The sequence below is a fragment of the Harpia harpyja genome, chromosome 23, assembly GCF_026419915.1.
Source record: "Harpia harpyja isolate bHarHar1 chromosome 23, bHarHar1 primary haplotype, whole genome shotgun sequence".
Lineage (NCBI taxonomy): Eukaryota > Metazoa > Chordata > Aves > Accipitriformes > Accipitridae > Harpia > Harpia harpyja.
The window spans coordinates 2,537,542-2,556,219 of NC_068962.1; the positions used below are offsets into that span (position 1 = coordinate 2,537,542).

Consider the following 18,678-nt stretch of genomic DNA (forward strand, 5'->3'; position numbering starts at 1 on the left):
CATTAACTCCTATTTATATTATGCAAACTCCATAAATCACTGCACTACTGTTCTTTGCACTAGTCATGTAGTGAAGGAGATTGTTCTGAAGCTCTTAATTTAAGAAACCTTAGAAGAGTGGTCAAACATCTAAAAATGTTAGGATAAACAAGAGAAATCCTGGCTTCCCCCCAACCCCCACTATCCTCAAACTAAGGGATTGTTTTTTCCGTGTTGTTTTTTCCTCTGTTGTTTTGCAAGGCAAGTTATTCATTGAGACAGCTGAGAAGATAATTTAAAAATGTCCAAATTTACTGTTAACAGCTAATGCTTCCCTTTAAGCATCAAAATATAGTGAAGTACAAATAAATCTGGACTAGAGAGTTTATGGCTTTCTAGGTAGTAGTCAGGGCATTTAATGAATAAGAGTAGCACAGAAAAATGTTGTGGAGCAAGTGGATTATGAAGACAGGTGCAATTAACACAATATGATAATAAAGTCCAGTAGGTAGAGCAGGTTGAATCATGAAAAATCTAAAATTGAGGACAAAGCTTTCTGGTGTGCTTTGTCTGACCTAAGAGAGGGTAAATGGAGGAATTCAGAAGGGGTGGTATAAAGTCAGAACTAGACAGGGAAGTAGTATTAGCTGTTGTGTTTTGATGAGCTTCCAATGGGACAAGGTTTCAGAGCTATAAGCCTTAAATTAAGAGCCTTCCCAGGTTGTATGATAAATTTAGGTCACAAGCATTGTAATGTAAGTTAGGAGATTCTTGGATTTATTCAGTTGCTGGGAATAAGGTTTTGCATTTGGTGTGTTCTCATTCTGTTCACCCCCCTGTTAGTATGCATTATTTATATCTATGTGTTATAGTTCTACTATTTAAATATAGCCTTCAGATAAAATAGGATTTAGGTGTCTCATTCCCTTAATTCCCAGCTTCTTTTGTAAGGGTCCCACCTCATGTACAAAGAATACAGTAATAGCATACAATTTTACTATAATATGTTGTGTTGCAAATTATGCTAGAATATATCTTTTTAGAAATTACTTGTTTTACTAGATCTACTGAAGATGCATATACACAGAACGTATACACACTCGTGTATGTATTACATATATTCAGATTTTGTTTTAAAGATGCGGCACAAAACGTCATCTGCTATCACGAATTTTAGTAGACTAGTTTCAAATATTTTCCATTAAAATTTTCTGAACTTACTGAACCATTTAGAAAACTCAGGAGGTATTAAGTATTTCACTGAAAGAACAATTGTATAGGAAGAAAACTGAGATGAGCACGCGTTAAATCCTGCCCTTTTCAAAATGGAATTTTTGAAAATGTGTGTAATGGATAAATAATAGTCAGGGATCAAGAATTATGTAATCCAATATTTGACTGGGAAGGTCAGTTAGAATTCACAAAACTTAAAAATTTATATGAACAAATTAAAAAATAGTTAATTTTGGTACGTTACAAAGGTTTATGGGAAAATTGACATGGTAAGAACTGTTCTATGTATATTTCAGAAAAAGTTCTCAAGTGATTTTTTTGTTTGTGTTTTCTTCATATGTTATATATTTACTTCGTTACCTCTTAGGTCTCCAATTTTTTGTTTTGTTTTGTTTTTCAAGTCCTTGGATAAAGTTGTAATGGAAATGAGCACATGTGAAGAGCCACGTGCCCCTAACGGACCCTCTCCTATAGCAACTGCATCTGGACAGAGGTCAGTGATGATACTTACATGTAATTAATTCAAAAAAGTTTAAATTACTCATTTTGAATTAATATCAAACAGTTAGATCCTGGGCAAATTTTCAGAAGTATGTAGTGTTGCAGCTTGCTATTTCCTTCTTTCCAAAATTTTATTACTTGTAGGTGGAGTTACATATGTATAGCGATAATGGAACTATGCAGACCCAAGCCTGGAGAGAACATCTGAACTATGTGTGGAGCTTCCTAGGCACGTTTCATATGGGTGCAACTACTGCATCAAAAATTTACCAAGTTTAATCGATATTAAGTTTTTTGAAAATTAAAGACATTTTGCCTTCAACCTATTTGGAAAATATATATAATATTGGGGTGGGTTTTAAAAAAATTTTATTTTTCCTTTGTTTGGTCTAAAAAACAGTATTAAGGGCTATTTGTTAGTGTGGTGTTTTAAAGTTCTATTTCCTTTATTGTATCAGCCAAATCTTACTGAAAGATTTCATGCACACTATATAGCCCAAAAGTCAAGTAATTTGGTGGGACAATATAGCGTTGCATCAGTGATTTCCATCCCGCAACTCCCCCAGTCATTTCTTTTTTATGGACCCAAAGCATTTTTCAGTGGGCATAGCGACCCATATACAGAGAAACAAATTTGATGATACAATTGCTTTTCTTATTTTAACTTCTGCCTAATATGTAGAAGCAGTCCATGGGCCTCTATGTCTCCTAGGGTGCAGCTTGAAAATCATTGCCATAGAGATTCTGTGTAGGATGGAAGTTATAAAAAGGAAAAGGAATGACAAACCACATAAAATCTACTTTTCAAAGAAGCAGAAAAAAAAAAAAGGCAAAAAATTTTAGATGTTAAAGGAAGATTTAAAATACAATTTTCCATTCATTAATCTAAAACATTCAGAATGCTTAAGATTTTTATTAAAAAATTAATTGCAACTGCTTTATCTTTTTAATACTAGAATGCATTTGATGTAGAAATGTAACCACGATTTAGGATGCCTCTCTTTTATAGAATGAAACAAAGCCAATACTTTATACTGTTTTGTAGACATGAAAGACGCTAGTTTTAACGGGTGGAATAATTTAGCTTATAGAGATAAATACTAACCAGATTGAAATTGCCAAATAATTGATTTGACATGAGTTACTCCTTATATATACGTAAAGAAGAGTAAGATTTCTACGTAATGCTGTAGACTGTTACTCTTATGTATGTATAATATATATTTTATTTTTTATACATTTATATATATGTATAAAATATTTATCTGGAAAAATTGCATTCATTGTTATACTTCATGGAGATTGATCTTGGTCCAAAATATGTTCTTTAATGACTATTTTGAGATTAGGATCATAGGATGGAAATTCCTGTAAACTAGATTGAGTATATTTAACAAAAATTCATTACTGGAGAATACATCAGGAACTTATTTTATGGTTTGTTTCATGTTGTTTTTCAGCTGTTTAAATTTATTTTTGTGCCCTTTCATTAGGTGTGTATTTAATATGTTGGCATTTCACTTTTTAGTGAATATGGCTTTGCTGAAAAAGTGGTAGAAGGCATTTCGGTTTCTGTGAACTCCATTATAATAAGGATTGGCGCAAAAGCCTTTAATGCTTCGTTTGAACTTTCCCAGCTGAGAATATATAGTGTAAATGCAAACTGGGAACATGCTGACCTCAGATTTACCAGAATACAAGAAGCTCAGCGTGGAGAGGTAAATACTATCTTTTGCTAACTTTTTTTCCCTTGTTTTTGTAGTAAAGGAGGAGGAAGTTGAATTGCAACCTTATCCAGTCTAGGAAACGTGCCGTTACTGGCTATGGAGACATTCTGTGCCCAGTAATTTCAGCTGTCCTCTAGAAACACAAGGATGTAAAAGTGGTAGATGTGAGTCAGATCAAATGTCATGTATCTAGCAGTGGCCAAAATGGATGCTTAGGGAAGAGTGAAGACCAGGGCAAGCATATGTACTGTTCCCTTCTTATGTTCTCCAAGCTTGTGATCATTTTAAAATGCAAACTGGACCAGACTTGAAGAGTACTGAAAAAAACAGAAATGGTATATTAAGTGTGGAAGGATAAGGCATTGTGCTGGGGGGTTTTATTATTTTTATTATTTTTAAAGCTTTAACTGGTTATTTATTTGCTTGTGAGGGTTTGCCTAATAAGGATTTTTTTTTTTTTCTTTAAGCAGTTTTAACTGAATTTTAATCAAGTTCCTATGCAAGAATTAAATATTTTTCTTGGAATAACTAAATCATACATATACGAAAAAGTAATAGCAGTAAAGTGCATACTTTTCTACTGTCTGGGAGAACTTAACATGGAAGTCCTAGATTGGTGTATATCATTCTTTTGCTTTCTGCCATGTAACCAAAGTAAAATGCATACTGAGTGCAAGGTTGATTCTAAATGCTGTATGTTGTATTGAGAAAGACTTATTTTAGCATGCACCTGGCCTTGGATAAATAGGTGTGTCAAATTTTGCCCATGTTTACCCATTTAAAGATGATTATTCCAGAACAAAGAGTTTACTGAGAGTTAAGGAGTCAGGTAGTTGCTTTTTATGCAGTGAAAGAAACCCCAAGAGAATGTTAGGTAAAAATACCCCCAAAATAATAAGTTGAAAACTATTTTTCTGACAGTTTGTCTTTCCTGGAGCTTATCTGTATGCTAATGCTCATGAGTTAATGAAATCTAACGAGGAAGAAGTTTGACTAGATGGAATTTTGTATTGCCGTATTTTTTGATTTTGTGCTTTTTAGGAAGAATTTTATTCTGAATAATCGCCCCATACACAACAGAACTCTCCCTGGGGAGTGTTCCTTTTACTGCAATGAATTCTGGAAACACAAATTTCTAGAAACTATAGTGAATGGTTTGTTAGCAGTAAATTGCATGAAAAGTTGAAAAAACAAAACCAACACTGTACTATAAAGATAAATTGTGCAAAACTATGCTTTAAGGGAGTAAGCTTTTAGCTTTGCACTGTAGCTACACTCTTAACGTAATAAGGAATCTCCTTAGAATTTTTTTAGAAGCTTCCATTCATCCTGCGTCTTCTGGATGAGGAAGGTAGGTACTCTGCTTTTCTGCAAATAGTGTTTTACAGGCTGCTTTGCACTGTGCCTTTCCATCTTGCTGAATTATTGTGCGTGCCTCCTTCCCAAACACATTGGGTCTGTTTTACTTAAGTCTCTGCTTACATTTGCAGGACATAGGCTGTGCAGTTTTCAAATTGACAAAAGGAGAATGACAGCTGAAAAATAACACACACGCCAAACAAACTCTTCCCTCTTCCACTTTCCCTATGGCTGAACTTTATTTCTTCAGAGTAATGTAGGAAGGAGTTTTAGGGAAACTAGTATAAACATTTTTTCCTCTTGATGTCCTGTTCGTTTGATGTTCTCCATGATGTTGCTGCTGGACAATCACTCATTTTCCCATATTCGATTTTCAATATCTAGCTGTACTTGCTGCTCTTGTATCATTATTCTAACATGTCCTTGCTGTGTCTTCTAGATACCCGTGTAACGGTTTCAAAGCTTGTGGGGCCTATATGGCATGCAACGTGCTCAATGTGTAACTAACTTTGTCTTTTAATTGAAATAAAACACTCCAAACACCTCCCATCCTGTAGCTTTGCTTGCCTCCCTGCTCTTTTCCTATATACTAGGATTTAGCATTTTGAAACTAAACTACACAATCTTCTTTTTTTCCCTCTACCAAAAGCAACCTAGTATGCAATGATTGTGATCTTTATTTTCTTCTGAATATTTTAAATGCTGCTTGTTACCTCTGTGTGCTTGGAACTAGCTTAACATTTCTGTGACGTTCTAGAGGTAGAGAGGAGGATCAGGGTTTTACTTCCTGAGACCTGTAAGTGGAATAACAAGTGACTTGTATTTGTTCGGTTCATATGGGTCTGCGTGAAGGATACGTATAAGTGCGTGTGTGTATCTGTGTGCAGATATATACATACACGTGCATGTGCTTAGGCGCAGGTAAACTGTCATATTGCATAAAGGTGCTTTTCTCTTTTTCTCTCTCTTTAAAGGTTTTGACTTTTAAAGAAATCAACTGGCAGATGATCAGAATAGAAGCAGATGCAATCCAGAGTTCTAAGCATGAAATCATGAGTGCTCCAGTTCGACTGATTACTAACCAATCAAAAATTAGGGTCACGCTTAAAAGAAGGGTAAACTTGAAAAGTTTGAAATCTTTTATTATTTTATGAATTCATTTTTAACTCATGCTCTTAATGCATATGTGCACATAGTAAAGGTTTTAAATTTAGGCCATATATAATGTAGAATTCCCTGAATTAAGTTTTTAATAATATATAATCGGTAAGACTGTAGAGTTTACAAGAAATATTGCAGGCAGAATTTGAAGATGAAGACATTGCACAGGTCCTACTAATGAAGTCGTTTGATCTGCAGAGCTTTGTTTATGATGATGCATGTTGTCTTACCTCTCTAGATTCGGGCAATATTTACATTATTTGCATTTAGAGAAATGCATCAGTTTAATATCCAATGCATGCCAAACATAAAAAGTGAGGCATAAATATACTATATCTTAGGTACTTTTTAGTTAATGAGGGGATTACAATTTAAAATAAAAAATATTTTTGTTATTTATATGGAAGAAATTTGCTTTTGGGGAGGTGTGGTTTTGCATTCAACTTTTTTTTTTTTCTTATAGTTGGTATAAGAAATGTAAGTATTTAATGAATCCATTTGACTTGTTTAAATTTTTATTCTACAGTTAAAGGATTGTAATGTAGTGGCATCAAAACTGGTTCTGATTCTGGATGATTTGCTATGGGTTTTGACTGATTCACAGTTGAAAGCTATGGTGCAGTATGCCAAATCTCTTAGTGAAGCCATAGAGAAATCAACAGAACAGAGAAAAAGCTTGGCTTCTGAAACAGCACAGGTATGATAATTGATTGTCTCACTATTATCATTATCAGGTGTTCTAAAATACAACACAATGTGGTTTGTTGTGTTAGTTTATTTTGGAGAATGTTTAGTTACTCATTTTCATTCAGCCGTATATCTTAAATTACATTGGGAATGAATCACAGTAGTACAAGGTAGACTTTATTTTACAAGATTTTGTGTATTGATGTTAATTGCAGGAAAGAAAAAAAGTTGTATTTATCCATGTACAGAGTATTTAGACTTCTGTATTTACTTAACAGTTGATTAACTGTTTAGTGAATTTGCTCTCCAAATATTTTCTGGTTATGAATTAAAAAAAAATATAATTAAGACATACTAAAGTAGCCTTAATGTGTGGATAGATATGCTTACTACAGTGATTTAAAGTGCTTGTCCAGTTTGTTTTCGTGCTACTAGAAAATTAGCTTTTAGTAAGAGCTTTCCATCGTGCAGCTCTCTTGTTGGAATACATAGTGAAAAATAATTCTGCTTTTAACATATTTCTGCTGGCATAGATGTGATATTGATGCTGCATGTAAGATAGTCTTACGTAAATCTTGGTGGTCTTTCAGCACATACAGTAGACTAGACCAGCTGGGCTTTTGTGAGTGTTGGGGGTAGGGACCTACTCTTGTCTGTGAAGAAGCAGCAGAAATACTGCTAAAAGATCAGAAATACTGATAAAAGATAGTCCTATAAAAATAAAACATAATTTATTACTAAGGCTGATTGAGTAAAGTCATTTGTGTAGAATCTCTTACAATAAAGATAGTGTACTGTAATGGAGAGTTCAGTTCCTGCAGTGGTGCTGATGACTTATGGCATGATTTAGTGGTTTAGCTACAGCAATCTAATGGCTAGCTGTTACTGAGCAGGGAGGTCCTGATTCTCAAATTCCCTGTACTTGCATCTTGCTAATTCCCTGGTACTGGCACCAGCTCACGTTTTACCCTATTGTGAAGTAGTTTGGGGAACTAAACTAGCAGAAATAAGCCCAACAAAAAATTGATAGTTTTCTGCTGGTTTAGCTCCCTGAACAGCTTGCAACAAAAGTTAGAAAAATACCAGTGCTGCAAGTGACAGGGCTGTAAAGAAGTGTGGGGGAAGAGGAGGAGAATGGGGGATGCACTGGTATTGCTTCTTTGTGACACCTAGGCATTAGCTCAACTTAGCTTTATTCTAAAACAGCACACTTAAATCTCAATAACGATCCAAGGTGAATGCATGCGATGCAGATTTTTCCTTATTTCAAAGGCCTGTTTTGAGTAAGAAAAAGAATATTTCTGGTTGAAAGGAAGGATAAACTTTATAAATTGACATGACTAAGTATTTTTTTCAGAGCTCTGCCCCTGCACCCAGCTCTCAGCAGGTGAAAGCGCACCAGACAACAGCAGCACCTGATCAAAACGATGCAATAGTAAAATTGTTTAATGATTTTGATGTTAAGGAAACTTCTCATCACTTAGTAATTTCTCATTTGGATCTACATATATGTGATGATATCCATGCTAAAGAAAAAGGTAACTTTCAAAAAAAAAAAGTAACATGCTTGTGAACCATAATCATTTTTAGAAGACATTTGGGAGAATACGATAATGTTAATCAAGAGTCTGTCTTTATTTTAAAGGAGTATTCAGAATTGTCTTCAGTGTCTGTAGACACATTTAAAATTGGCTAGATGCCTCTATTAGGACAACATTTCATTATTAAATGTAATTATTTTGGAATAGACGCAATAAAAACTGCTAAGAGTGCTAGTAGCTTCAGTGCTTTTCCTGTCTTCTAGAAACTGATTCTGTCCAGTCTGATTGTTACTGCTGTTTTTTTCTTTTATATTATAAGTTAACTGGGTTATGAAGAATGCAGTGGCAACAATACTGTGGCTTGAAAGGGCCACTGTACAATCTGCTTCTGTATTACTCTTATAAAATGCAGACTAATAAAAGAGCAGTCCTCTTTTTGTTAGTAATTTGGAGAATTTGGTATGCTCTGCAGCACATGGAAAGAATGGAACAAGTGTTCTGTGGCTTTATAATTTTGTGTGTAATACTTGTACTTTGGGGTTTGGGGTTTTTTTTAAATGAAAGGCTATTGCATATAGCCATATTTAGAATCAGAAAAAAAGACGACAAATGACACTTCTTTCATGCCTTTTAAAAGTGATCAGAAGAGAATGACATATCGGTGTATATCCAAGGAGCTGGCTAGTTACTGAAAAATTGAGAGGCATACAAGGTCTGCTGAAGAAAAGAGTGTGGAAAACTTAGGTTTTAGTGAATGTATTTCCTTGATTGGGGAAGAATCTTGCAGAGCAGCAGAGCATAAGGCTCACTGGCTAGAGACATATTTCCTTACATGTGGTGTATCTACTGCAGTTGGGATTTATCATTCTTAACAAGATCTCTTTATTGGTCCTTTATTTTTGGCCATGAAGTTTAAATTTAGCAGTGGAAAAAGCAGAAGAGAAGACTCTGAGAAGACCTCTTTACTGCAATAGTATTTGTCAAATAAAATAAAAAAATTGTATGTACAATATTCTTGAAAGTAAATGTTGACTTCGAATGACTGATCATAATCATATATTCAGTGTGAAAGTTTTGTTTCAGAAAAACTGCAGCAATATGTGTTCAAAGAGTTGTCTACTTTTTAATAGCGTTTAAAACAATATGCAATTTGTTAGTAGCAACCGAGTACAGAACACAGGAGTTCTAAAAGCTGATCTTTAGAAACCAGTGAAGACTATCTGAATGAAAATTTTGAGGGAAGATAATGAGGTTGTAAGGAGAGCCAGGAAAGGGGAGGAAGAAGTAGCTGTTTAAACTAATGCAGCAACGTAAGAACTAACATGCTAAATACAATGTCTGCAGAACTGAGCATAGTTTTATTTTACAGACTCAAATAGGCGTGTTACAGGAGGGGCAATGCAGCTTTCCTTCAGCTATTTAACAGTGGACTATTACCCATTTCACAAAGCAGGTATGAAAATGAGCATTTTGTGAATTAGTTGTGAATTAACTATCTTGCTTGAATACTAAAAAAATTGTGTGTGTGTATGTATACAGCTTGGATAATAACGTTCTAAGCATTTGAAATGCACACCTTTTTATTTCCTTCTATATGCAAAAAAACCCAACAAAAGCAACAACCTGGGAACCAATTAATTTCTGTGAATGAGCAATTTTAGGCCAAACACTTTTCCTTTTCACTGTTCTGTTTGGTCAACAAAATGGTGTTTACACATTTCTGACATGAAAAGAATTGTGTGTTGACAGAGGAAGGCAGTATGGCAGATTGAGAATTCACTAATTGGATATTTGCAAGAGTCAATCTGCTAGATTTTTTTTCCATATAGAAGTCTATTTTATGTCTATTTCCAAGCAATGTTTTGTTTTTTATTTTGCTAAACAAGAATCCCAGTGTGTAGAGGTTCAACTGTATAGCCTTTTGTTAAGGAATTGTTATTAAACAGATGTTAGAAATTTCCAAAGAAGCATTTCTTACAAATAATTTCTAGTAAATAGGTTTTATAGAAATGTAAAAAATTTAGAAGACACAAAATACATTTGCTGTTGTATTTGAGATCAAAGGCAATCCAGTACAGTGGAGGGGCTTTTAGTTGGCGGGGAGGGTTGGTTGTGTTTTGTTTTGCTTTTTACTAACACAGACCACTCATTTTGGAGTGATTATTCACGTACATTAAAGATTGAATTAGCCATAGCTTGCCTCATGTCCTTGTTGACACTCATGGTTGCAGGTGGAATCCTGTAATGTCAATCTATTTCATTCATAAGTAGCAAGTACAGTTTTTGCACCTTAAAAAATGTAATTTAGCATAGGTCAAATAAATATGCACAGCCACAGAAAAGAATATGCTTAAGAAAAACAATATTCTTTCCTTGCTATAGATTGTCCTAATATGGTTTGAAATTTGTGATATTGGTTTCCTGTCCTATGAAAGTGGGACCTTAAGTTACAGAGGTTTAACACATGCCTGTCTTGTGAACCAGCTATGTTTTTCATTTACTGTCACTTCTGATTTCTATGTCGAAGTGAGGGTCTCGTCTATCTATGATTTCTGTGAGCTCTCCTCAGAGCTAGGTTGAACCATGCACTGTAGGCTCTTGGATGGGCATGTTAGAAGCTCACTGAGAATGCTTTTAGGTAATGGTTACATGGGACATAACTCCCACTACGTGAAACCAGAGATGGAAAAGATCAGCTGCAGAGCAAAGGTGGTGCCTCTAAAGGTAGTGTTCTTCTGCAGTCTTAAATGGTTTTCTGTACAAGTATGTTTAAGTAACAGAAATCTAGGTCTCATTGATAAGCTATGACAAAAAACTGCCAAAGGTGGTGGTGTTTGATCCAAAAGGGTGGATGTGTGGAGGGGAAGGCAACATGCCAGAAAGTTTCTTTTTTCCACTTTAAGAGGTCATCCTTTTTTTTTTTTTTTCCTTTTTAAGAGGTCATCTTTTTTTTTTTTTTTCCTTTTTAAGAGGTCACTTTTCTAAAAGTGTGGCAATTCTATGGGCAAACTATCGTCACAGAGAGGAGAGTTCCTTTACTCAAAGGAGCACATATTAATCTTGAAAGTTCAAAGGGAGTTCTCTAGCCTTGTAGGTATCATGCCTCTATATACTGCTCTTATCAGGCTATCACCTGATATGCAGAGCATTCCTATCCTGAAGTCAAGGCTCTGCAATATTGCATACTGAAGGACAACACCAAATTAATACTCTATAATAGTGGGGAAGGAGGAAATAGCTATATTCTTCTGTGACTGTTACCAGACTGTTTCCTGGTTTTCTACCTTTCTGGCCTACGGAATATCTAGAAATAGCTCTTTTGGTATCATCTTCTTGGAAATTGCGATTAAACCTTCAGGAAAAAGCCCTCAACAGTTAATTATTTTGCATGTTGGGTTCTTGGGGGGGGGGGGTGGTGGTTGGTTTTGTAACAGACCCCACGTAGAAAGACTCTGAAGGGAGTCTGAGGCATATTTGCTGTAGGGTGAACTTCTAACCCATGGAAAATCAAGCCTTCCAACAATAGCCTTTCATAGTACTTAACAAAAATGAAGCAGGTTGTATGTCCATTGACTGTGATAACCCTAACATAAGCCAGACTTATTGGATATTGTAAACCTGTCTGTACAGCAATCCATCGCTTTACTAGTCCTCCCAGACCTGCCCTCACAGAATCTTTTATCCAGACCCAGTATCTGTGCAGCTGATGTGTTGCTGGATGATGATCAGAGAAAGCTGCTGCTTTGCCATCATGTAGGACATTTTGCAGCACAGGAAATTCTTGATCAAGCTGATATATTGAGACAATATGAGAAATTGGAAAGCATTTTCTTCCTGGACAACCAGCAATAAATTCAGATGGTAGGAACGTCAGTGCCAGCTCCACTAAAATATTGTTTTCTTGTTACAATCTGGCCTGCTCTTCACTTTTCACAGATAAATGTGGCAATGGCATCTCCATTTATAGAATTGTAGAATAGTTGGGGATGGAAGGCACCTCTGGAGATTGTCTAGTCCAACCCCTCTGGTTAAAGTGGTGTCAATTAAAGTTAGCTTCCCAGGATTGTGTCCAGTTAGTTTTGAATAGCTCCAAGGGTGGAGATTTGTGTTTATTGTCTCTTGTCCTGTCACTGGGCACCACTGAGAAAGAATCTGGCTCCCTCATCTTTACTCCCCCCATCAGTCATTTATACACATTGATAAGATCCCTCTGAGCCTTCTCTTCTCCAGGCTAAATGATCCCAGCTATCTCAGCCATTCCTTGAAAGGTGTTCCAGCCCCTTAAGTATCTTTGTGACTATTTGCTGGACTCACTCCAGCAAGTCCATGGCTGCTTTGTACTGGGGAGCCCAGAACTGGACCCAGCACTCACCTGGGTTAAGTAAAGGTCATGGATCACCTCCTCTGACCAGTTGGCAATGCTTTTCCTAAGCCGCCCAAGGTGCTGTTGGCTTTCTTTGCATCAAGGACACATAGCTAGTTCATATTGAACTCTACTGTCTCAGGTTTGGGTTTCTTTCTGCAGAGCTGCTTCCCAGCTGGTCAACCTCTAGCCTGTACTCCAGATGCCGGACTTGGATGTCCCTTTGAAGTTCATGAGATTACTGCTGGGTCGCTTTTCTAGCCTCTTGAGGTCCCTCTGAATGGTAGCACAACCACCTCGCGTATCAACTGTTCCTCCTAGTTTTGTACCATCTGCAAAGTTGTTGAGGGTGCACTCTGTCCCATCATCCAGGTTATTAATGAAGATGTATTGGCCCTGGGGGTATACCACAGATGATTGCCTCCAGCTAGACTTCATGCTGCTGTTCCCAACCCTTGAAGACTGACAGTTTAGCCAGTTTCCGGTCCACCTCAGTATGTACTTACCTAGTCAATAATTCATTTTGTCACTGAGCATGTTACAGACGGTGTTGAAAGTCTTGCTAAAGTTGAGATAAACAGCATCCACTGCTCTGTCGTCATCCATCAAGCTGGTCATCTCATAGTAGAAAGCTGTAAAATTCATCAGGCATGATTTCTCGATCATAAATCTGTGCATGTGTACTCCCAATCACCTTCCTGTCCTTCATGTGTTTTGAAATCGTTTCCAGGATTATTTGCTCTGTTGCTCTCTGTTACCTTCCTCCATTACCTTCTTTGAGGTGAGGCTGACTGGCCTGTTGTTCTTTTCATCCTCCTTCTTGAAGATAGGAAGGACATTTGCTTTCTTCCAGTCATCAGGAGTCTTTCCTCATCACTATTCAATGACAACCTTTCAAAGATAATTCAGAGTGACCTCCCCATGACATTGGCCAGCTCTCTCAGCACTTGTTTGCATCTCATTAGGATCCCATGGACTGGTGCATGTCTCATCAGTTTAAATGTTTCCTAAGGTAATGCTCCTCTGCTGAGGAGAAGGTTTCCTTGCTCCAGACTTTCCCAAAGGTCTAAAGGACCAGGGAATTCTGAAGGCAAGTGTTACCAGTGAAGACTGAGGCAAAGAGGGCATTGAGTTCCTCAGCCTTCTCCATGTTATTTGTTACCAGGTCCCATGTCCCATTCAGCAGCAAGACCAAGCTTCCCCTACTCTTCCTTTTGCTGGTGATACACCTGTAGAAGCCCTTCTTGTTGTCCTTAATGCTCCTCATTAGATTCAACTCCAGATAGGCTTTGGCATTCCTAACACCATCCTCCATATTCTTTTGGGGTAACCTGATGCTGTTTCCACATCTTGTACGCTTCCTTTTTATCTTTGAATTTAGTCAGGAGTTCCTGGTTCATCCACACAGGCCTCCTTCCATATTTGCTAGATTTCCTGCTTTTCGGGGTGGACCATTCTTTGGCTTGGAGGTGATTCTTGAACATCAACCAGCTCTCTTGGGTCCCTCTTCTGGCCAGGGTTATATCCCATGAGATGCTTTCAGGCAGGCCAAAGGCTGCTCTCCTGAAGTCCTGGGTTGTCATTCAGCTTTTTGCCTTGTTCCTACACCTCGGAATCCTGAACTCCACCATGTCATGGTCACTGCAGCCAAGGCTGCCCCTGACCTTCTCATCCCTGAAAGGTTCTTCCTTTTTTGTAAGAATTGGGTCCAGCGGAGCATGTGCTCTCTTTGGCTCCTTGATTACTCGTGTTAGGAGGTGGTCATTGATGCACTTTCAGAATTGGCATGGATTGCTTGTGTCTTGCTGTGTTGTCCCTCCAGTAGATACTGGGGTGGCTAAAGTTCCTAATGAGGACCAGGGTCTGTGAACATGATACTTCTTTCAGTTGTCTGAAGAGGGCCTCATCATCTTCCTAGTCAGACAGTCTGTAGCAGACATCCACCACAACATCATCCATGTTGGTCTGCCCTCTAATCCTGACCTGTAAGGGCTCAGCTGGCTGATCATCCATCCCAAGGCAGAGCTCCATGTGTTCCCACTGATCTCACTGAAGGGGTGACTCGCCCGCCTTGCCTTCTTGGCCTGTGCTTGCCAAAGAGCCTGTGTCCATCCTTTGCAGCATTTCAGCGTGTGTGCTATCTCACTGTGTCTCTGTGATCCCAATGAGATCACAGCCGTGCAACTGCATGCAGATCTCCAATTCCTTCTGCTCCCACAGGTTGCCTGTGCTGCGTGTGTTAGTGTACAAGCACTTCAGAGAGGCTCCTGCCCATACTGACTTCCCAGAAGGGATATGAGAGCTTTCCCTATAATGCTGCTGTCCTGTAGGTGCTTCAGAGTTTATGTGCATATGCTTGGGGTGACCCCACTTCAGCCGTGTTTTGTAGAATCCTAGCTTCATGGACTTGAATTTAATGTATCTTTGCCCTCTTGCTCTCTTTTTGTTTTCTGCCCTGTTCCTTTCTCTTCTTCCTTAGCTAGAAAGATATGAATAACCATCAGAAGGCTGTGAGGCAGGGGAAAAACGCTGTCTCTTGTGGTAGGCCCCTCCTTTAAAGTTTCTTCCATCTTTGCATTTAGACTTGAAATCACAATTTTTTCCCAAAGCATTTTCCTATTTTAATAGCAACCATATCTAGACATCCCCAGTGTAAGTATGCAAAACCTCGTTAAGTCCTAAATAAAGTAAGTTTTCGCATGCTGGTATTTGAAGAGTGAGGTACCACTTGTTAGAAGTTATTTGTATTGCATCCTTGCGTTCTTTCAGAGGTTTAAATGCTTGACCAACAGAAACATGTTAGGAATAAAAGAATTTCCACTGGGCTTGATTTTTAAGGCTGCATGTGCTGCAGCACTGATTGAACTTACCTTCTTGTTTGTGTGCCATAAAGGTGCTAGAGAGCCAAGACAAAAAGAACATATTTCTGGAAAGGGACCAGGAACTTCTTAGGACACAGTTCTGGCAGGAAGGAAGCTTAGAAAAAATAAGCATGAGAACATTGCTCTGTTACTTGCTCTTTTTTTTTTTTTCAGGGAAACTTTTTTTTGCACGTTCTCACGTGTGACATTAACATGTTATCAGATTTCTCTGAACTGGAAATATTCAGTGATGTTTTCAGCATTAGTTAGTGGTGTTTAAAGGCAGGTGGCAATATTACATTGTTTTCTGAGTGATTTTGTGAAGCAGTGAGACTTGTTTTTATGTAATGTATAACTTCTGTTTTAACGTCTGTTATAACTTCTGTTGTTCTATAATTACAGCATACAATGAGATTATATTTTGAAGAAGAATTATGAAGTAGTGGAAACTTGTTATCCGGTTAGAAGCAAACTTTCAAATGAGTTAGTATCTCCCCCGTTCTTCTTATTTGCAGGAGACAGCTGCAATCACTGGATGCATTATAGTGATGCCACTAAAACCAGGAGTGGATGGGCCAAAGAATTATTAAATGAATTCAAAAGCAATGTTGAATTGCTTAAGCAGGCTGTGAAGGACCAGGTCTTAGATTCTCCTCCCATATCACCACCTGCTGTATGTCCTCAGAACCTACAAACAGGTACTTTGTTTGCATCACTAATGCTCTAATTCCATGAAATGTTAAAACTATTCTAAAAAAGACTGTTCTTTTCAATGATTTCATCACTATTCTTTCCTACAGGCAAGGAACAGATACCGAAAGGAACATCTAGGGCTTCCTCTGTATCTTCCCAACAACCAAAGGGCAAACTGATGTCTAGTCCTATTGTGGTTAGACTTGCAGATTTCAATATATATCAGGTACATTTCTTCAAGTTAGTAAAACTGGGGCTTCTTCGCCCTTGACTGTTACATAACTATGGTTTTTAAGGGACAATTCCGAAGCCCATTGAAATTAGTAGAAGTCTTTCCATTCATTATTGGATTAGACCTTTATGGGCCTGCTTCTGCTTTGTTAAAATTGGTGGATATTTTCTTACCGACTTTGTATTAGATGATACCCTATCATAACTATGTTTTTGATCCAAGTTCTACTGTTCCCCAAATCCTGACATTTGGAATTTCATCTTTTCATTGTACTGTGTTAGGTACCCAATATTTTAATATGTGGGTTTGTATTTCATGCTTTTCTTATTATCTTTTTCAAAGTACATGGATTTGGGTTTTTTTTTTACATGTTAAATTAAGAGGTTTTTAAAATTTTTCTCCAGCCCCTCCCTCCCTCAGTGATATTTTGAGTAGACACCTTAATCATTCTTCCCCCCCCCCCCATTTGTTTGAGTAGTTTTAGTTACTGGTTGTGGTCCAGATTCACTCTTTGGTGCAGATAGGAGGCAACTGGAATAGAGGAGGAGTATATCTCTAAGGCAGAATGGTAGTGATATAGGAGGATCTACTACTAAATTTTAGGTCCTAACAAAAATGCTTAGTGTGTGCCCTTAGTCATTGTGACTTCTACTTGCTCTTGTTCCAGTTTTCAGTGCTTTTTTGCTATATTGCTTCTGGTAGAGTGGGAGGTTGCAGCTTGCTGCCAGAAGCCTTCATCTGGGTTTGAAGTGGTTTTATAATATCATTTTGTACTGTCAGTGTTTTCATTTGCCTTCTACTCTTCAGATGCTTGTCTCCTCTTCCTCCCTACACAAATACATTTTCAATTTTTTTAATTGTCATCATTTCTATACAATCTACAAAAAGCTCTTTTTCCAAACAGATCTGTTATTACTTGAATTTGTGTGTGTGTTAATACAGAGATGTTTGCAGCTTGAAAACAGCTATGTAGAGTGAAGCAGGCTTATAAAGGTTATATATTCATTATTTCCAGTGAAACTAACACAAGTAGACATCATCATATATTCAATATTAATATGTTGGCTGATTTCAAACTAGTAGTCTGACCTACTAAGTGTTGGATGAAAGAACTTTGTTTTGACAAGGTACTTTTTAAACTAGGGCACATTCCAAGAAATTTAAGGTCAAATATATATCAAAAGGTCATCTCTTGTTTCATAATTTACATTGGAAGGAATCAGAAACGGAGGATTACTGTTCTATAGTGTCTTGATTCTCCTGTGAAGTAGACTTTGGGCATAGCCAAGCATACATACCTCTGCCAGGTGCATGCTGAACACCTTGCTTAGCAGTGTACAGTCGAGAGTTGGCCCATGTACTGGAATCTGTCCTTACGACAGTACAAGGACTTCCTAACAGTTGTGTAATAAACTTATCTAGCTTATCTATCCCTTATCATCAAGATATGGAATCCTTTTGGACAGACGGTATGCAAATATACCACGTCCTAGCTTAATTGCTTATACAGTACCTGTAGTGTTTGCAATAAGGATACCAGATCACTCTAGGCTTCTACTGAATGCCTTTGAAAGTGACCTGCTGCCTCCTGCCTGGCATGAAGGAAGGGGATCTGGTATTGTTAATACTATGTAGTTTTCTTGTGAAACTGTTCTATGCGGATTGCTTCTACTACAAGGCAACTAGGTTTCTCATTGTTAGCACTTCATGTAGTTGGGGATCTACATCTGAGAGCAGTGGAATGTTACCCTACTAGGAGCAGTGCCTTGCAACTACAAATGCTTAATGATTCATAAAAATGTAGTGTATTAATGAAATGAATCTTTTATCTTTTACAGGTTTCAACAGCAGACCAATGTCGTTCTTCCCCTAAAGCTCTTATCTCTTGCAATAAAAAGTCACTTTATCTTCCACCAGAAATGCCAGCTATTCATATTGAATTCACTGAATATTACTACCCAGATGGAAAGGACTTTCCTAGTAAGACTTTTTTTTGGTACCAGACCATAAATTTTGTGTGTTACTTTCACCTTTATGAAGCTTAATACTGATTCCAGGTTGACAACTGGAAATAGGTAATGGCTTTCTAAAATGGAAAGAACACAACACTGCTCCATTTCCACAGTGCTTGCTTCTGGCAAACTTCTATAAATACTGGTTTTTATAAATATGATTTTTAAGTCTGAAAACACTCACAGCATTTTTACTGACATAAATTATTCGTTCTCCAACATACATGTATTGTTTCCGCAGTTCCACTGTCTGGCTACATAAAAGAACTCAATGGCTACATAAAAGAACTCAAAACTATAGCAGTAGTATCTAAGATGCAACAAAGATC

At 37.3% G+C, this 18,678-nt stretch overlaps 1 protein-coding gene across 2 annotated transcripts in view; it reads left to right on the plus strand.

Annotated features, from left to right (window-relative positions):
* BLTP3B (bridge-like lipid transfer protein family member 3B) overlaps nt 1–18,678 on the plus strand; it is a 60,738-nt gene that overhangs the window by 20,405 nt on the left and 21,655 nt on the right. For both annotated transcript variants that reach the window (XM_052774425.1, XM_052774424.1), the window contains 9 exons: nt 1,614–1,705; nt 3,242–3,431; nt 5,774–5,914; nt 6,487–6,657; nt 8,005–8,185; nt 9,558–9,641; nt 15,928–16,110; nt 16,213–16,331; nt 18,176–18,317. In XM_052774425.1, coding sequence (XP_052630385.1) covers nt 1,614–1,705; nt 3,242–3,431; nt 5,774–5,914; nt 6,487–6,657; nt 8,005–8,185; nt 9,558–9,641; nt 15,928–16,110; nt 16,213–16,331; nt 18,176–18,317 — 1,303 coding nt within the window. The remainder of the gene's footprint in view (nt 1–1,613; nt 1,706–3,241; nt 3,432–5,773; nt 5,915–6,486; nt 6,658–8,004; nt 8,186–9,557; nt 9,642–15,927; nt 16,111–16,212; nt 16,332–18,175; nt 18,318–18,678) is intronic.